This window comes from Alosa pseudoharengus, unplaced genomic scaffold (assembly GCF_046254945.1).
Source record: "Alosa pseudoharengus isolate Yale_2024_CS ecotype anadromous, Long Island Sound unplaced genomic scaffold, YU_APseudo_1.1 YU_APseudo_1.1_scf_6, whole genome shotgun sequence".
Lineage (NCBI taxonomy): Eukaryota > Metazoa > Chordata > Actinopteri > Clupeiformes > Clupeidae > Alosa > Alosa pseudoharengus.
In genome coordinates, this window is record NW_027468848.1 from 5,007,988 (window position 1) to 5,024,986 (window position 16,999).

General features: G+C 46.1%; 1 protein-coding gene across 2 annotated transcripts; it reads right to left on the minus strand.

Annotated features, from left to right (window-relative positions):
* Positions 1 to 721: 721 nt before the first annotated feature.
* Positions 722 to 16,704, minus strand: gsnb (gelsolin b). 2 transcript variants are annotated; one of them, XM_076270786.1, is made up of 18 exons: positions 16,641 to 16,704; positions 16,436 to 16,539; positions 16,010 to 16,172; positions 14,774 to 14,974; positions 14,185 to 14,339; positions 13,625 to 13,780; positions 13,229 to 13,378; positions 12,640 to 12,729; positions 12,119 to 12,251; positions 10,921 to 11,225; positions 10,093 to 10,226; positions 7,656 to 7,746; positions 7,252 to 7,422; positions 6,386 to 6,560; positions 5,474 to 5,595; positions 3,916 to 3,993; positions 2,387 to 2,447; positions 722 to 1,697 (listed from the first exon to the last, which is right to left on the minus strand). In XM_076270786.1, the coding sequence occupies exons 4-18, from the start codon at positions 14,964 to 14,966 to the stop codon at positions 1,588 to 1,590; spliced, it is 2,124 nt and encodes a 707-aa protein (XP_076126901.1). In that variant the 5' UTR covers positions 14,967 to 14,974; positions 16,010 to 16,172; positions 16,436 to 16,539; positions 16,641 to 16,704; the 3' UTR covers positions 722 to 1,587. The 2 variants fall into 2 exon arrangements, with proteins under 2 accessions (XP_076126901.1, XP_076126900.1); XM_076270785.1 differs by having other exon boundaries at positions 722 to 1,705; positions 16,641 to 16,701.
* Between the last annotated feature and the right edge of the window lie 295 nt (positions 16,705 to 16,999).

Genomic DNA, 16,999 nt, shown 5'->3' on the forward strand with positions numbered 1-16,999 from the left:
TTTGCACCTTCACCATGACACTCACTCCCTTGAGCACCTTACCAGTCCCGGCCCTGTCACTACAAGCGTCTTATGCTTGATCACCCTCAAGCACATTGAACTTTTTAAATTTAATTTATATAGTATATTTAGTATTTAGTTTTGTTAGTTTTCTTATCTTCTACTGTACAGTGGAGTTTAGTTATATGTTTACACTTATACTTATGTTTACCATTTCTGCTGTAAGTGCATGTTGTGTGTGATGTCTGTATGCTACTGAGACCCTTGAATTTCCCCTTGGGGATCAATAAAGTATCTATCTATCTATCTAGTTATCTAGTGTAGTGGGTTATATGGATGGTGTATAGTGGGTGCGGTATGGATGGTGTATAGTGGGTTATATGGATGGTGTATAGTGGGTTATATGGATGGGTTATATGTGGTGTATAGTGGGTTATATGGATGGTGTATAGTGGGTGCAGTATGGATGGTGTTTAGTGGGTGCGGTATGGCAGCCAGTCACTAGACAGTCCTGCGTTGTGACTGTGTGCGGGATCACTGACCCAAATGATCACCAACCAATGGCTGAACTGACCAACACACTCTACCCCTGCTCACAATGTGAACACCAGATGTGATTCCTTGACCCTCCTTGGTGCTACTGTACCCTGGCCCTTAATGACTTTTACTGCCCTAGAACACACCCAGGTTTATTAAGAGAGAGAGAGAGAGAGACGCAGGCTATCAGAAGAAGCATTTTAATGCAGAGATGTTTTACATCAACCACTAAGTTCATAACTGCAGCTGAGATTGAACTAAGGCTTTGTAGTTTTGCTTACAACACTCTGCATCTGCATGAGAGTGTGAGAAATGCTGAAACAGGCAAAGAGACGGGCACTGGACTAAGAGACCAAGTGTTTCTGTAACAGCATGTGTGTGTACTCACTGCACCATAACAAAAGCAGCTACTGCAATAGAAAGGCAGTCCAGGAACTGGACATGGGATCTTATATGTGTGAGGAAGCAGCTACTGCAATAGAAAGGCAGTCCAGGAACTGGACATGGGATCTTATATGTGTGAGGAAGCAGCTACTGCAATAGAAAGGCAGTCCAGGAACTGGACATGGGATCTTATATGTGTGAGGAAGCAGCTACTGCAATAGAAAGGCAGTCCAGGAACTGGACATGGGATCTTATATGTGTGAGGAAGCAGCTACTGCAATAGAAAGGCAGTCCAGGAACTGGACATGGGATCTTACCTGGGTGTACAGGTGTGACCTTCAATGGGGTGCTCTGCTAGGTGATTGTACGTTTGTCTAAAGCTCTGGTTTGACCTGTTAGGACACTTCTGAAATACACTCCTGAAAACACCTTTATGAGACACACACACACACACACTGCCCTGTTCACACCCTGTACTGCACGGGCCCCGTCCCATATAGCAGTTGACCTTGAGTCAGAGCCCGCCACACATCCAGCAAAGAACGGCAGCAGATGTGGGCTGTGTCCGATTCCGAGTCGACTGAGGTCGGGTTGGGTCAAGGTCATCGGGGTCACATTATCTACAGGTCAGCCATGGCTCGTTGAAGTGGGTCAGTGCTCCAGTACTCAAAGTCCCAACCCAGGAACCATCCAGTGAAGGTGGGCGGCTCGAAGCCTTGCTTGACCTTGACCACTGGCGTCCTGGGGTCTCTGTTGGACGGGTCCGTTTGGATGTACTGGGATGCTGTGAAGAGCAAGAGCAATAGAGAGACTCGTTAAATAGGGGGACCAAGTGTGCGGTCATCCACAAAAACAAAAGGCTTTTCTGGTGCTAGACAAAATAACATTATCAAAATCGAGGAAGGTCTGTACAATATTAGTCTCCAAAATGTGAAAAAAGAGCATTTTCTCTTTTCTTAAGGGGAGAGATAGATCCTTGTGATCAAAACGTTACCCGTTAGAAAAGCAACTTGGCATCATGGTTTTGTGTAAATATACACCCCACTTTAAAAATAACTGGCGTGTTATCTGCGTGCATTTTGAGCTATCAGCGTGTATGCCAACGCCGCGTAAACATACACGCAACTTATTGTCTCACTTCCGCGTGTATGTCAACGCCAAGTATATTGCGCCCTCTAGGGTTAGGGTTAGGTTATGGCATTGATAAACACGCCAAAATGCTATTATGCCTTCGATAACACGTTAGTGGCCATTGGTGTGTCATACATACGCAGTTCATGATTTCAGTCTGAGAAAAGAGAGAATAACGTGTTTTACATTTTTGGAGCCTTACTGTGTACAGACCGCTCTTCTTTAAATAGGACGGCACGACTGCTGGCACTGAATGGCGATGAGCAGGTAGGGCAGCATAGCTGTGTGTGTGTGTGTGTGATATTAAAATATATCATCAATATATATTCCTCACCAGACGTCATGACCTCGTTCTTCTCTTCCTCGTTGGCCTCATTCCCGATCCAAACAAACACCTTCACACACACAGCAACAGGTATCAGCAAACACACACACAGCAGGTATCAGCACACACACACACACAGCAGCAGGTATCAGCAAACACACTCTCACACACACACACACACACACACTCACACACAGCAACAGGTATCAGCAAACACACACACAGCAGGTATCAGCACACACACACACACACAGCAGCAGGTATCAGCACACACACTCACACACAGCAGCAGGTATCAGCACACACACTCAGACACCAGCAGGTATCAGAAAACACACTCACACTCACTCACACACAGCAGCAGGTATCAGCACACACACTCACACACACACACACACACACACTCACACACAGCAGCAGGTATTAGCACACACACTCACACACACACACACACTCACACACAGCAGCAGGTATCAGCACACACACTCACACACACACACACTCACACACAGCAGCAGGTATCAGCACACACACTCACACACACACACACTCACACACAGCAGCAGGTATCAGCACACACACTCACACACACACACACACACACAGCAGCAGGTATCAGCACACACACTCACACACTCACACACAACAGCAGGTATCAGCACACACACTCACACACACACACACTCACACACAGCAGCAGGTATTAGAAAACACACACTCACACACAGCAGCAGGTATTAGCAGTACACACTCACACACAGCAGGTATCAGCACACACACACTCAGTGGCGGCGCTCCGCACACGCACATCACGCACTGCGCGTAGGGCACCAAGTGCCTGGGGGGGGGGGGGGGGGGCACCAAAAAATCTGGTTCGTGAAAAATCACCACAATAGTCTAGTAGTATAAATAAAAAATAAAATATGTCTAAAGCATGTTAATATGCACAAGCATTACAAATGTACTACAGGCCTAGACCAAATGAAGGTGAATCTCCTGTGCAGCCCTCTCTTCAGTCTCCCTCTGGTGTCCCCCTCCCCCACCTCCCAGTGCTCTGTTCGATTATTCCTCAATCTCAAATTTGGCAGACACCTTAGACATGGCCACCAAGCATTTGTGCTTAGGGCACCCAAATGGCTAGCGCCGGCCCTGCACACACTCACACACAGCAGGTATCAGCACACACACTCACACACAGCAACTCCACCCTACAGCTAGTGTCCTACCTAACGTCCACCCTACAGCTAGTGTCCTACCTAACGTCCACCCTCCAGTTAGTGTCCTACCTAGCGTCCTCCCTACAGCTAGCGTCCTCCCTACAGCTAGTGTCCTACCTAGCGTCCTCCCTACAGCTAGCGTCCACCCTACAGCTAGTGTCCTACCTAGCGTCCTCCCTACAGCTAGCGTCCACCCTACAGCTAGTGTCCTACCTAGCGTCCTCCCTACAGCTAGTGTCCTACCTAGCGTCCTCCCTACAGCTAGTGTCCTACCTAACGTCCTCCCTACAGCTAGTGTCCACCCTACAGCTCGTGTCCTACCTGATCCCAGGTGTCCAGGATCATCACATCATCCGGAGCCAGGTCCTCCTGAGTCATCTCACCAGGAACCTCCTCAATCTAAAGGGAAATAAATTACAGGGGTTACCGAAAAACAAGTCACACACACACACACACACACACACACACACACACACACACACACACACACACACACACACACACAGGAGTTGCTGATTCGCTGTCCACATGAAATAAAAATGGAAGACCATGGTGGACATTATTTATTATTTACAGATTTATTCTATTCTATTCAACTCTATTCTATTCTATCCTATTCTACATAAAACACAAAGCCAGAGTTTTCAAATGAATATTGGGAAGACACCGTTTTCAAATAATTCCCAGGAGCTCGAAAATGCTGTAGATGAGGCGAAAATGACACTGAAGTGTTTCAGATTCTAATGAAAATGGAATTGAGCGGATGCAACCTACAACTCTACAACAACATCCTGCACACGCCCGGACTCGAACCCGCGAACAGCAGCACCTCGGATCGGGGGGCGAGCGTGCTGACAGCTGAGTTAAAAGCCCAGGCTACTAGCTCGCATGCCAGCAGCACTCTTGAGGAGTCGGGGAGTGAGGTTTACCAGCACACACACAGCTAAGCTAGCTGGCATCCGATACACAAAGCGTGACGCAAGGCTTATTCTTATCTTACACTCAATGAAGTGATTGAAGTGAAGTGCCATGCAGTCCTCCACTAACTTTTATTAAACCTCGCGCCCAGAGTTGTGGCAATTAACAACATGGTGTGGTCTGGCGCATGATCCGGAAATCGCCATCTTACACCCTCTAAAAATCATTACGCCACTGACCAAGATAAAACCTGGTCTATAGTGAAAGGCGCATATAAAGCACAGCTGAAGATGCACCGTCACAAGATGTACTGTAAGTAGCAACTCCTCTGCAGGATAAATATCCTTAGGATTTGTATTCAGTCATTTGAATATTATTGGGGTGTTTTTTCAGGCTGTGTTTTCAATGGTTTCCCCTTGTCAGTCAATAGTGAAAGTGATTAACTGTGTAGAACTGTTTTATCATTGACTGTGAGACCATGGTGAAGTTAGTTTCACTTTGCCTATGATTTCTAATAATTAACGAGTGCAGATGCTTGTAGGCTATACTCTGCTAGTCACAAACAGGTATCCCTGTTTCAAAATACCGATGCGCTGTTCGAAGTTGCGCTGCTTGCTGTCAAAGGGAATGACAGATGTCATTGTCATTGGTTTAAAGGATGTTACGCCCAAAACATACCCATGACAGATTAAGAAACATAAGAACAACCCTTTTGCGCCCAGAGTTTGATCACAAAATCACACCATTAAATTAGTGGTTGTGGACTGGCCACGCCTTTGATGTCTATAAACTTTGCGCCTCTGACCATCCATTTCTGATCACCAGAATAGAGCCCTAAATGTTTCTGTAACAGGATGTATGTGCACTGCACAATCCTTGTTATGGCAAAATAAAGGTCCTCTGAGTCTGTGTAATAATGATGTATATTCACTAGGGGGGGCTGTTGTTGGAGGTGACTCACCATGAACGTTCCTGTTTTGTTGGAGCAGGCGAACAGGCGTGGAGGATGCACGTCCATCTTGTTCTTCAGCCTGGCTGATGTGCGATACTCTGCCTTCCCTCCGAGAGCATCCCAGAAGTCACCTGTCGAAGCAGAAGTAAAGAAATAGCATTTGGAGAGTTTTTAACAGTGTTTACATTACACTGTTGTCCAAAGTGACTTACATATGTCAACTATATTACAAGGGATTACACTTTCCCCAGAGCAACTCGGGGCTAAGTGCTTTGCTCAAGGGCACAACGGTAGAAGCCGGGAATTGAACCCACAACTGTTCAGGCTACTGCTAGCCCAGCTTCACTACACTACCACCGCCCCGCCTATGTATGACAGTCTCCATTGTGTTGGGCCTTACTTTCACACGTATTAGCTCTTGAAAAAGTCTTTATTAGACCATGTCTTCAGACGTAAGCGTTTCGGCCTTAGGCCATCAGCAGCATGTACGTTTGAAGACATGGTCCAGTAAAGACTTTCTCAAGAGCTAATGTGTGAGTGCAGTTGTCATGTTTTCACAGTCTTTTTTGAACTGGCTCCCTAAGAGGGAATTTAATTTTGGAGTTGGGCGTGCCTGTTACTGTTGGTTTTACTTTCACCCATGATCTCTGCAGATATGAGCATTGTGCTTTAGACGTTAGGTTCTGTCATGTTCAATGTGTTTGGAACTCTCAGGGTTGAATTCCATTAAAAGATATGGCAAAGTAGTTATGGCAATGTGACACTAGACTACAGGGTCTATGTGTGTACTGTGTAGGTGTGTGTAGAGAGGGCTTGTGTGTGTAGGTGTGTGTGTAGAGGGCTTGTTGTGTGTGTATGTGTGTGTTGTAGGGAGGGATGGTGTGTGTGTAGGTGTGTGGAGGATGTTTGAGGTTAACATACCTCCTTCATCTCCCTCGGTGACCTCAGAAAGCTCCACCCCTAGAATCTCACTGAGCTGTTTAGCCCCGCCCTGTTCCACATCACAGCTGCCATGCCCCGCCCACAGCACAGAGGAGGAGGGAGACACCAGGACGAAGGCATCGTTGGAGTTCAGGTTGGATGCCACCGCCTCCACCTAGCAACACACAAACAAACAAACAAACAGGCCGAGAGATGAGGAATGAGAGATAAGTTACAGTTCTGTGCAAAAGTACTGCAGGTGCACTGTAAACAAGGCTGTAAACTGTAAACAACACTGTAAAGTACTGCAGGTGCACTGTAAACAAGGCTGTAAACTGTAAACAATGCTGTATAAGTACATTAGGTGCACTATAAACAATGCTGTAAAGTATAGTAAGTGCACTGTAAACAATGCTGTATAAGTACATTAGGTGCACTGTAAACAAGGCTGTAAACTGTAAACAATGCTATATAAGTACATTAGGTGCACTATAAACAATGCTGTAAAGTATAGTAAGTGCACTGTAAACAATGCTGTATAAGTACATTAGGTGCACACTATAAACAATGCTGTAAAGACATGATGCTTTCAAAATGGCACAAATTGTTTTTATTCATTATATTTATTAACAACATGCCCAGGGCAACAAACCAAAAATACTTACTGGTACACTGATTTTATCATTTTCAATATAATATCTCATATTGACACGCTAATGCGGAAGATGCCTGAAACTTTAGCATATTTCAGCATGTCTGTGGGTTATCCTTCTGCACTAGCGGACACATCCTCATCTAGACGGTGAGTAGTCTTTAGCCCTCCCCTAACTGTCCTTTGGCGCCGCCCTGCTGGCTGTGAGTCTCACCTCCACTGCACGGGTGTTGCCGGCTGAGTTGGCCCTGACTTGGAAGAGGCGCGTGTCTGAAGCCTGGCTCTGGCCGCCATCTCTGGAGGTCCCACCCCGGTACACCACCAGCGGCTTCCCCCCAAACAGGCTCATCAGCTGGGCCGGCTCCTTCCCCTGAATCACCCTCACCTACAACAACACACACACACGTAGACACACGTATATGTATATGTATACGGTAAATATGGTGTTAATAATATTATATATATATATTTAATAATATATACACACACACACACACACACACACACAGGATCAGGATGTGTGTTATGTAATTTGATCACAGCAGGCTGCTCATACAATCCACCTGAAACAGGACACATTCATCATTTGAGCGGACTAATTTGATTGGAGGAGCTCACCTGCACAGCTGCTCCTCCCAGCTCGTCGTCCAGTTGTGTGGCCAGAATAGCCGACGTCCCCTTTTCATCCTGGCTCGAGTCGTCCCCTTGCCTGAGGACATAACGACTCGATTAGGTTTCATGCCCTTTGTCATATCTAAGTTTATGAATTCATGAAGTTGCCCTGCTCTCTCTTTCTCTCTGTTTCATGCCCTTTGTCATATCTAAGTTTATGAATTCATAAAGTAGCCCTGCTCTCTCTTTCTCTCTGTTTTCTCTCCAGATTATTTCCACAAATTGGCAAACCCAGTTATACTACTGCCTCTGCCCGTCATCTCCATGGATAAAATCTTGTGTTTGTTTTAGTTGGATAGAGTTTAGTTTAGTTTGTTTGTGTTTAGATTAGTTTGTTTGTGTTTGTCAATGTTTGGTTTAGTTCTTTCCCTAAGAGGGCGTTGTCTGCTGGTGATGTCATATGTGAGGTATGTCCACACCTCAATCCCTACTCTACTAAGCCTCTCTGGCTCACCTGAGGCCTCTCGCTCACCTGAGGCGAGGCTGTAAACAGTGCTTATGTAACAGGACCCTGAGGTAACGCTATCCTCATAAAGCCATCTGTTTGGTGACCCCCTCCCCACCCTGCTAATGTCTCCTCCTCTCATCCCGTCTGTCTCCCATGGCTGTGTGTGTTTCTGAAAACGTCTGTCTCCCATGGCTGTGTGTGTTTCTGAAAACGTGTCATCTTCCCTTTGGATAGATTGAAGTCCAGCAAACATGTAAATTCCTCAGTCAGTGCAAACATACTGTATTTCTGCTAATGTTTTGGTCTCTTAGTATCTATGGAAACATATTTGTCTCAGTAGCTTCAGTATGTTTACCTCTGTATCTGTGGCAAAGTGTTTGTCTTAGTATCTATGGAAACCATGGAGGTATTATATATAACTGGAGAGAGTGACTAAGTCCCGCCCCCATTCATTTCAATGGCCCATGCTAGGCTAGCTACTTCAGCCAAAAAAGCATGAAATTGACCGCAGCCATCTTTACGAAAATGGCGTTTCATGGGTGTTCGTTTCCGGCACCAGCTAGAATTAGCCTATTAGATTCCACGTTACAGACGGAGACAACGTAAGGTACAACGGTATGTCGTTGATGAAGATTGGACATTCCCTCTGAGGAAAAGAAGTTGTTCGGGAACGCGCTTCACCTCGTTATAAGCTCAAATTCATTTAATTGGTTGAGATAACATTTTCGGGAATGGTGGTAAAGTTTGCCCTGTCTCTGAAGTCCTAGGTTATTTAATGTGATGTTCATATGTGATAATAAACGATGCGAATCAATATTGTGTCACTTTAGGCTTCACAAATAATGATCCCTAAATACTATATTTGGACAGGTTGTAGGCCTATTACGCAATAGGCTATCCAACGAAAATTACTATTAATTAAGTAGACATGGTATGTAAGAAACGTGTGGATAGCTGGGATTTTTGCTGCACCCAGTGTGAATTTGCAGCTTGTTAAGCCTAGGCTACATTTGCAGGCAGACGAAATGAAGCCAACGCAAGTTAAACTTCGATAGAAGCGCACATCCCTCGGGTATTGTGGTTCGAGCAGGCATAGAGTCTGCAACTGTTGTTGGACATTTGGCTTTTGCCTCGACTGGCAGCCTGAACATTTAAATCAAATGCATAGCCTAATCATGTCAATGTTGCAAGAAAGCAAACGAAATAAGTCATTGACATTTGTTTAGTTTTAAAACACTTGGGGAGACATAGGTTACATGATCCAGACGTTGCGTTCTACAGAACTACAGCCTGTGCGTTTTAAAATAGTCTTCATACACAACGCAATGAGTAGGCTAATAATTGGATATAGGTCATTGCTATGCATCTGCCAAAGTGTATGGTCATAGTCAGTTACTTTAAGGTAATTACTTGGCACCCCGCATATATGGCAAATATAGCCTAATATGACAACATTAACATTTTTCTTTTATTTACACAAAGTCCGGTAATACAGCCTAAACCATGTAGGCATTAAGTCAAGTATCAGTAGCTTAATCCAAGTAGTTAGTTGTTTTATTTGTCGTCTTCCAGAAACGCAAACCAACATAGACGCGCGAGGACGCTCGTGCCCAACACTAAACTCGTGCATGAGCTGTCATCTACCAATCAGCATGTAAAAACTGGTGCCGGAAGTTGCAACCATGTAACGCCATGTTTTCAAAAATGTCGGCGGCCAAATGCCATGCTAAGTGGCTGAAGCTATCCCTTCAAATCCTGACCCCCTGATGGAAACGTGTTTGTTTCATGTAAGTCCCTTTTCTTCTCTCAGTCTCTCTGCACAAGACGTGTGTGAGGACGCAGATGGTGTTAAGTTTTCAAATGAAAAGGTAGTAGTGTGAATGTAGACCCCCCGTTGTCCAACCTTCCCACCCCCAGTGGCCCCTGCAGACTCACCAGCTGTAGACGATCTGGCCCTGTCGTCCGCCGTGTCGGTAGCTGTACTGGATCAAGTAACTGTCCCCGCCGTAGAACTGACCGTAGGCGGACGGATCCACAGGCACCTTCTCGGACCCCTCAATGCGCCAGATCTTAGAGAAGAACAGGGCCGTTATCCAGACAGCTCAGCAATACAGAGATGTTCACTGGTCTCACACACACACACACACACTCACACACACACACTCACACACACACACACTCACACACACACTCACACACACACACACACTCGCACACACACACACACACACACTCACACACGCACACACTCACACACACACTCACACACACACACACACACACACACACTCACACACACACACACTCACACACACACTCACACACTCACACACTCACACACACACACACACACACACACACACTCACACACACACACACTCACACACACACTCACACACTCACACACACACACACACACTCACACACACACACACACACACACTCACACACACACACACACACTCACACACTCACACACACACACACTCACACACACACTCACACACTCACACACACACACACACACACACACACACTCACACACGCACACACTCACACACACACTCACACACACACACACACACACACACACTCACACACACACACACACACTCACACACACACACACTCACACACACACACACTCACACACACACTCACACACTCACACACACACACACTCACACACACACACACTCACACACACACTCACACACTCACACACACACTCACACACTCACACACACACACACACACACACACCTTTTTGTCTCCAGTGCCGTCGTCCATGAGGCCATACTGTGCTGACATGGCGGCAGACTTGTGGAGGGTGGAGGCGTTGAAGGGCACCTTGGGGATCTTGGCGATCTTGTTGGACACGTAGGCCTTGCCCAGCCCCTGGGTCTGGTCCAGGTCACGCCACACCTTGAAGAACTGCTTGAAGAGCGGCGTCTCGCCGTGCTGCGGCAGGATCTGCACCTGCGTGTGCCGCGGGTACCCCATCTTGCTGATGAACTCCTCCGCCGCCTTGAGGGTGGCGTGCCTCTCCTCCTGGTTGGCGTCCTTCCCTGTTATCGTGGCGTCAAACAAAACGTGATCACATGACACAGAACACATGATCACATGACACCAGGGCAGAAGGGACTGTGTATGATGTTCCTCTATCTCTTTTGCCATTTATGGTCACTTCCCCTTGCTACCAAGCTCCTCCCCCACTTGAGTATTCACCTGTGTGGCTCACCTGAGACTCACAAAGTGACTAGCAAAAACAATGGGCAGCTTGCACTCAATCAAAACCCAAGCCCTTTGAAGGAACTAAAACACGGCACAGATTTAACAAAATCTGGCCGATGCTGGCTGGATTTGGATGATGCTGGCTGGATCTGGATGATTCTCTCTTTATGACCTATGCTCAAGCTCCAAAAAACACCTGCGGCCCCCAATTTGACACATGTTGGCTCCTGCAGAGTGCCAGCACATGTCATCAAGCTGCGCATGTTTTCTGCAGTCACTATGGGCACCCCATGGGCACGCCCCAGCCTACTAGCTTACTGCATGCTGCATTCAGACACAAGTCACTATGGGCACGCCCCAGCCTACTAGCTTACTGCATGCTGCATTCAGACACAAGTCACTATGGGCACCCCATGGGCACGACCCAGCCTACTAGCTTACTGCATGCTGCATTCAGACACAAGGGTCAGGCAAGCTATTGTAAAGTATTTTCCAGTACTTCAATACTTCCCTTGTAATTCTTTGTAATACTGTAATAATCCTTTCAATACTTCCCCTGTATCACACCGGAACGAAAACCCCTTTTACAAACGTCTTCTCTGTATCCCTCTTTGCCGAAGTCAGTGTACTTGACCATAACAATGTGAGTTAATGGTCATCTCCATAGACTACCCTGAGTTGTGTGACTTCATAGGGGAATCAAGAAGTGAGTGTGACCCCAGCTGACCTTTCCAGACGAAGATCTTCCCGTTGGAGCCGTGGTCCAGGATGAAGCAGTCGGAGGGCTTGAGGTCACTCTGGGAGAACGGGTTCTCTCCCGAAACCAGGGACACGGACATGTTTCCGCTGGCGTCCGACACCTTCGGGACGATCAGGATGCAAAAGCATTACACATATTTAACAGCAACACCTTCGGGACGATCAGGACGCAAAAGCATTACACATGTTTAACACCGACACCTTCGGGACGATCAGAATGCAAAAGCATTACACATATTTAACAGCAACACCTTCGGATGATCAGGACGCAAAAGCATTACACATATTTAACAGCAACACCTTCGGGACGAGCAGGACGCAAAAGCATTACACATGTTTAACACCGACACCTTTGGGACGATCAGGATGCAAAAACATTAAACATGTTTAACAGCTGCTTCTCTATGGATAGCCTATGAGGCACTTCATCAATTCTATCAATAACTATCTTTTCCCTGTTTTGATAAGAGAGTAAACAAACAAACAAACCTTGTATAATTTGGCCATCTTCCTGTTGGACGTGTCGGTCTTCTCGTCCTCAGAGTGTGTCTCTGGTAAGTCCGGCTTCTCCCCCAGAATCTGAAAGCAAAGGAACGACATGGCAGCAGGAGATGATTTCACAATGCAGCCTGGTGCCAAAATAAATGAGAGAGATGTAATATACCTGTGTGTGTGTGTGTGTGTGTGTGTGTGTGTGTGACTCATACAGTGTGTCAGTAGTTTGTCTGAATGTTTTCGATAGGTGTGGTGTTGGTTTATTAAGTGTGTGTTAAGAGCGTAGAACTTGCAGGAATGTGGGGTTGGTTAGTGTGTGTGTGTGAATTTGCATGTATGGATGCAGCCTGTTTGATCTCTGTGGTGTGCCTGGGAGGTGTGTGTGTGTGTGTTTGTGCGTGTGGTGAGTGTGAGTGTGTGTGTGTGCGTTTGTGCGTGTGGTGAGTGTGTGTGTGTGTGTGTGCGCATGTGGTGAGTGTGTATGTGTGTGCGTGTGGTTTGTGTGTGTGTGTGTGTTTGTGTGTGTGTGTGTGGTGTATGTGTGTGTGCGTGTGGTGTGTGTGTGTGTGTGTGTGTGTCTCACCTCCAGCATCTTCTCGCTCTCTGAGCCTTCCTCACAGATGTGCAGCTTTGCCCGCCCACAGCGCTCGTTGTCACGGATACCCTTAGACACATTTGTGGCCTTCAGCCTCTCGAACTGGTTACTCTTGGAGCCACACCACTGGTAGATCTCCTGCTCAAATGGATAGAGTCAAATCAGACACCACTGGTAGATATAACACTGAATAAAACCCTGATGTTAGTGGATGTTTTGATTATGCGACTACATCATCAGACATCACTGATAGCCTGGGTCAGTGTCTGCCTGGACAGAAGATGATTATTCAGACAGAGCTGAACTATATGCTTCACATAATTATGATCTGTGTTATAGCTGAATCATATTAATGATAACGTGTGTATGTGTGTGAGTCCTCACATCTCCCAGATCTAAGATGAAGGAGTCTCCCTGGTTGAAACTGTCCCAGCTGACGGGCACTTCCGTTGCCCTGACGACGCGACGACCCCTCACATGAAGCAAACGCTTCACATCTTCCTCATCCACGTGCCGGAAGCCTGAGGCCACTCCCCCTTTCTGCCATTGGACACAAGAATCGATCGATCAACCCATGAGATGACCATACAGTACAAGCGACGGCCCCTGTTAGCTGGCCACTAAAGACAGCAGACAACAGAGAACTTTCCCTGTTAACTGTTTGTTAAGATGGTTCCCATAAGAGACACCTCTGTTAGTTAGGCTGGTCCCAATAAGAGGAACTTCTGTTAGGATGGTTCCCATAAGAGGAACTTCTGTTTGTTAGGATGGTTCCCATAAGAGGAACTGCTGTTCACATAAGAGGAACATCTGTTAGGATGGTTCCCATAAGAGGAACTTCTGTTAGGAATCGTAGGAGGTATATGTACACTGGTTAGTATGCTTCCTATTCCTAACTTCTATTAGGGAGGAACCATGTGAACTTGGTGTGAGACGACGCTTACCCTGTACTTGAGGCCAGATTTGAAGTAGCCCACGAACGTTTTGGACTCGTAGTCCTGGACCTCACGGTACTGGATGGGTTTACCCCCGAGGTAATCGTCCATCTGAATAGTAAAGATGGCCGCCGCTCCACTCTCGTCCCGGGTGCAGTCCGCACCTGAGCAGGCATGCAGAGTGGGATCAGACACAGGTACTGATACTGAACTCTGTCCAGGGCCACAGGGCCTGTTTGTATTGTTTATTGTTTACAGAGGAGATAACAGCAGTGGAGTCGTGTATAAGCAGCCAAACACACTGAGACAGTCTCACATACAAAGATTAAGCCTCGTACTAGATTAAAAGAAAATAACAAAAAATCTCAAAGTCAAAGTTTAAGACTAGGTTTAGTCTTAATCCTAGGTCTAATCCATGTTAAAATAGACTTTTAGACTAGGCTTAAGCCATGTTAAAATAGACTTTTAGACTTGGGTTAATCCATGGTAAAATACACTTTTAGACTAGGCTTAAGCCATGTTAAAATAGACTTTTAGACTAGGCTTAATCCATCATGTATGATAAACTGACTGTAAAAAGTGTAGGCTTTGGGCTGACCTTGCCAGAAGTGCAGGTCGTACTGCAGGTGTCCCGAGCGCTGTTTGATGGTGTTGAGGAGGAGGTAGGCGTCCCCGGAGAAGAAGGTGCCGTAGAGGTGCTTGGGCACGGGCGCCAGGTCCATCTTCTCAATACGCCACAGCTGAAGCCCTGTATCCTGTCCGGCCTTCTCAAACTCAGGGTGGTACGCCATGACTGGGTCTGGGGGCAGGGAGACACACGGATACACACACACTCACACACACACAAACATACACACACACACACGCACACATTGTACGCACGTTAGTTTTTAAAAGTATGAGATGATGTGCACAAATCCCTGCCCTCATACACACACACATCCACCCACGCACACACACACGCACGCAGAAACATGTTCTCTAAAAGTATGCCATAAACAGTAGATACACATCACAAGACGTTGCCTTCCATCACAGCCTTTAAGCTGGCTATAGGCCAGTGCATATGGGCCGAATACAATGCTTTATCCAGCAGGGGAGGGACGCATGACTAGCAGAGCTGGGGGAAGTAGCACTCGCTGTGCTATCCAGCCCATCGGCTCATATGATCCGCTGGGTGGCTGATATTAGTCCCAGCATGCCCTCAGGGTGCCATTCTATTGTGTGCGGCTGCTGTGTGGTTCACACAAGGTGGATCTCACCGCACCTCCCTCCTGACAGAGAGGGAGGAAGGGAAGGGAAGAGAAGAGAAGGACACCTGAGCCGACACCCTCTCCCACCTACACACACCCTTTTAATTACTCAGGTTCGCCATCTGTCATTTTCATATATGCTCTGTGTCGTTTGGGTGTTTGGAAAAATGTAGTAGGCCTACAGATGTAGCCTATGTGTTAGGGATTGGATGATATCTTACATTTTTGTTGAAAACAAATCCACAAAAAACACACACACATAATCTACTTTGAGAGGAAGCAAAAGAGAGAAAGAAAGAAAGAAAGAAAGAAAGGCAAAATATAGCCTACCTACAGTCACTTCTTCTTGGACTCATAATTGCACTTTTACAGAGATTCTATTGTTATCGACTGCTCATTGAAAAACATTATTCAGACATGTATTTTAGTCCATCAATTTTGCACGATACATTCATATCAGACCAGGTGTTATTTATTCAAGTTTATCTCGGGTAAAGACATCCATAGGCTAACGTCTTATTGTGTTGCCAAAATAAAGTGTTAAAGCGTGAAGGTTAGTATCATAGCATCAAATAACCTACCTTATCTGGCAATCCTTCGGAAATATTATTTGGTGTGTAATAGTTGGTGAAAGACGAGAGATAAACTGACAGCTCCACAGAGTTTGAGAGGTGACTCCCTAGTGCACCAGGTAGCTTCCTGCTTCGAGATATGCCTACCTGGAGCTGTCGGCGGCTCCGCCCCCTAGCTCAGAGAAAACCACACATGGAAAATACCAGCATTTGAAGACATGAGAGTAGTCTACACAAAAGGCGCAAACATCTTACTACATTGGATGATGAATCAGCCATTGCTTAACACAGCCCATGCCTTTAGGGGTGTAGGCTACCGTGCTGTGGTGTTTTGACTTAGCATATTGCTCCACATCTTTAAATCAAGAATAACCCAATGATGCGGTATGTAGGCTAAGATATGGAAGCTTCCCCGGCTTTTATCTGAATACCTACCTTTTATGGAATCGATGTGTGGGTTTGTGAGGGCGGTGAGGGTAGAGGGTACCCAGTCAGGACTGGGATTGAGAGGGAGGCGATAAAGCAAAGCTCAAAATGTCCTGTAACAAGTCCAGATGTATGCATTGCAACGCTTAAATATCCATTTGAATTTAGTTAGGGAAGAAACATGAAAATGGTTAATAAATAAAAAAACAGTTACGTTGTTGAAATGCCAGCAGCCTATTTCTGCACAGTGGTTGAAATGGTGTTGTTGCGTTCAGGGACGTGCACAGGAATTTTGAGGGGCAGTTGCTCTGACCTGAAGCCCCCCCCCCCCCCAAAAAAAAAAAAAAACAATTCACGGGCTATGCAGGACTGAGAATCTTTTTTCTTTTTTAAAATATATACACAAAGATGTAAAACACTGAAATACAGCACTCAATCACCTTAACTTATCATTATTTTAATGCCCACTAGTGGTATTTATGTTCTGCTCAGGCAAGATCTTTCAAATGACCTCTAAAATAGCCTATGTTTCTTTAGATTACAATTATTTAGCATGCAGCTCTTTAAACGTGT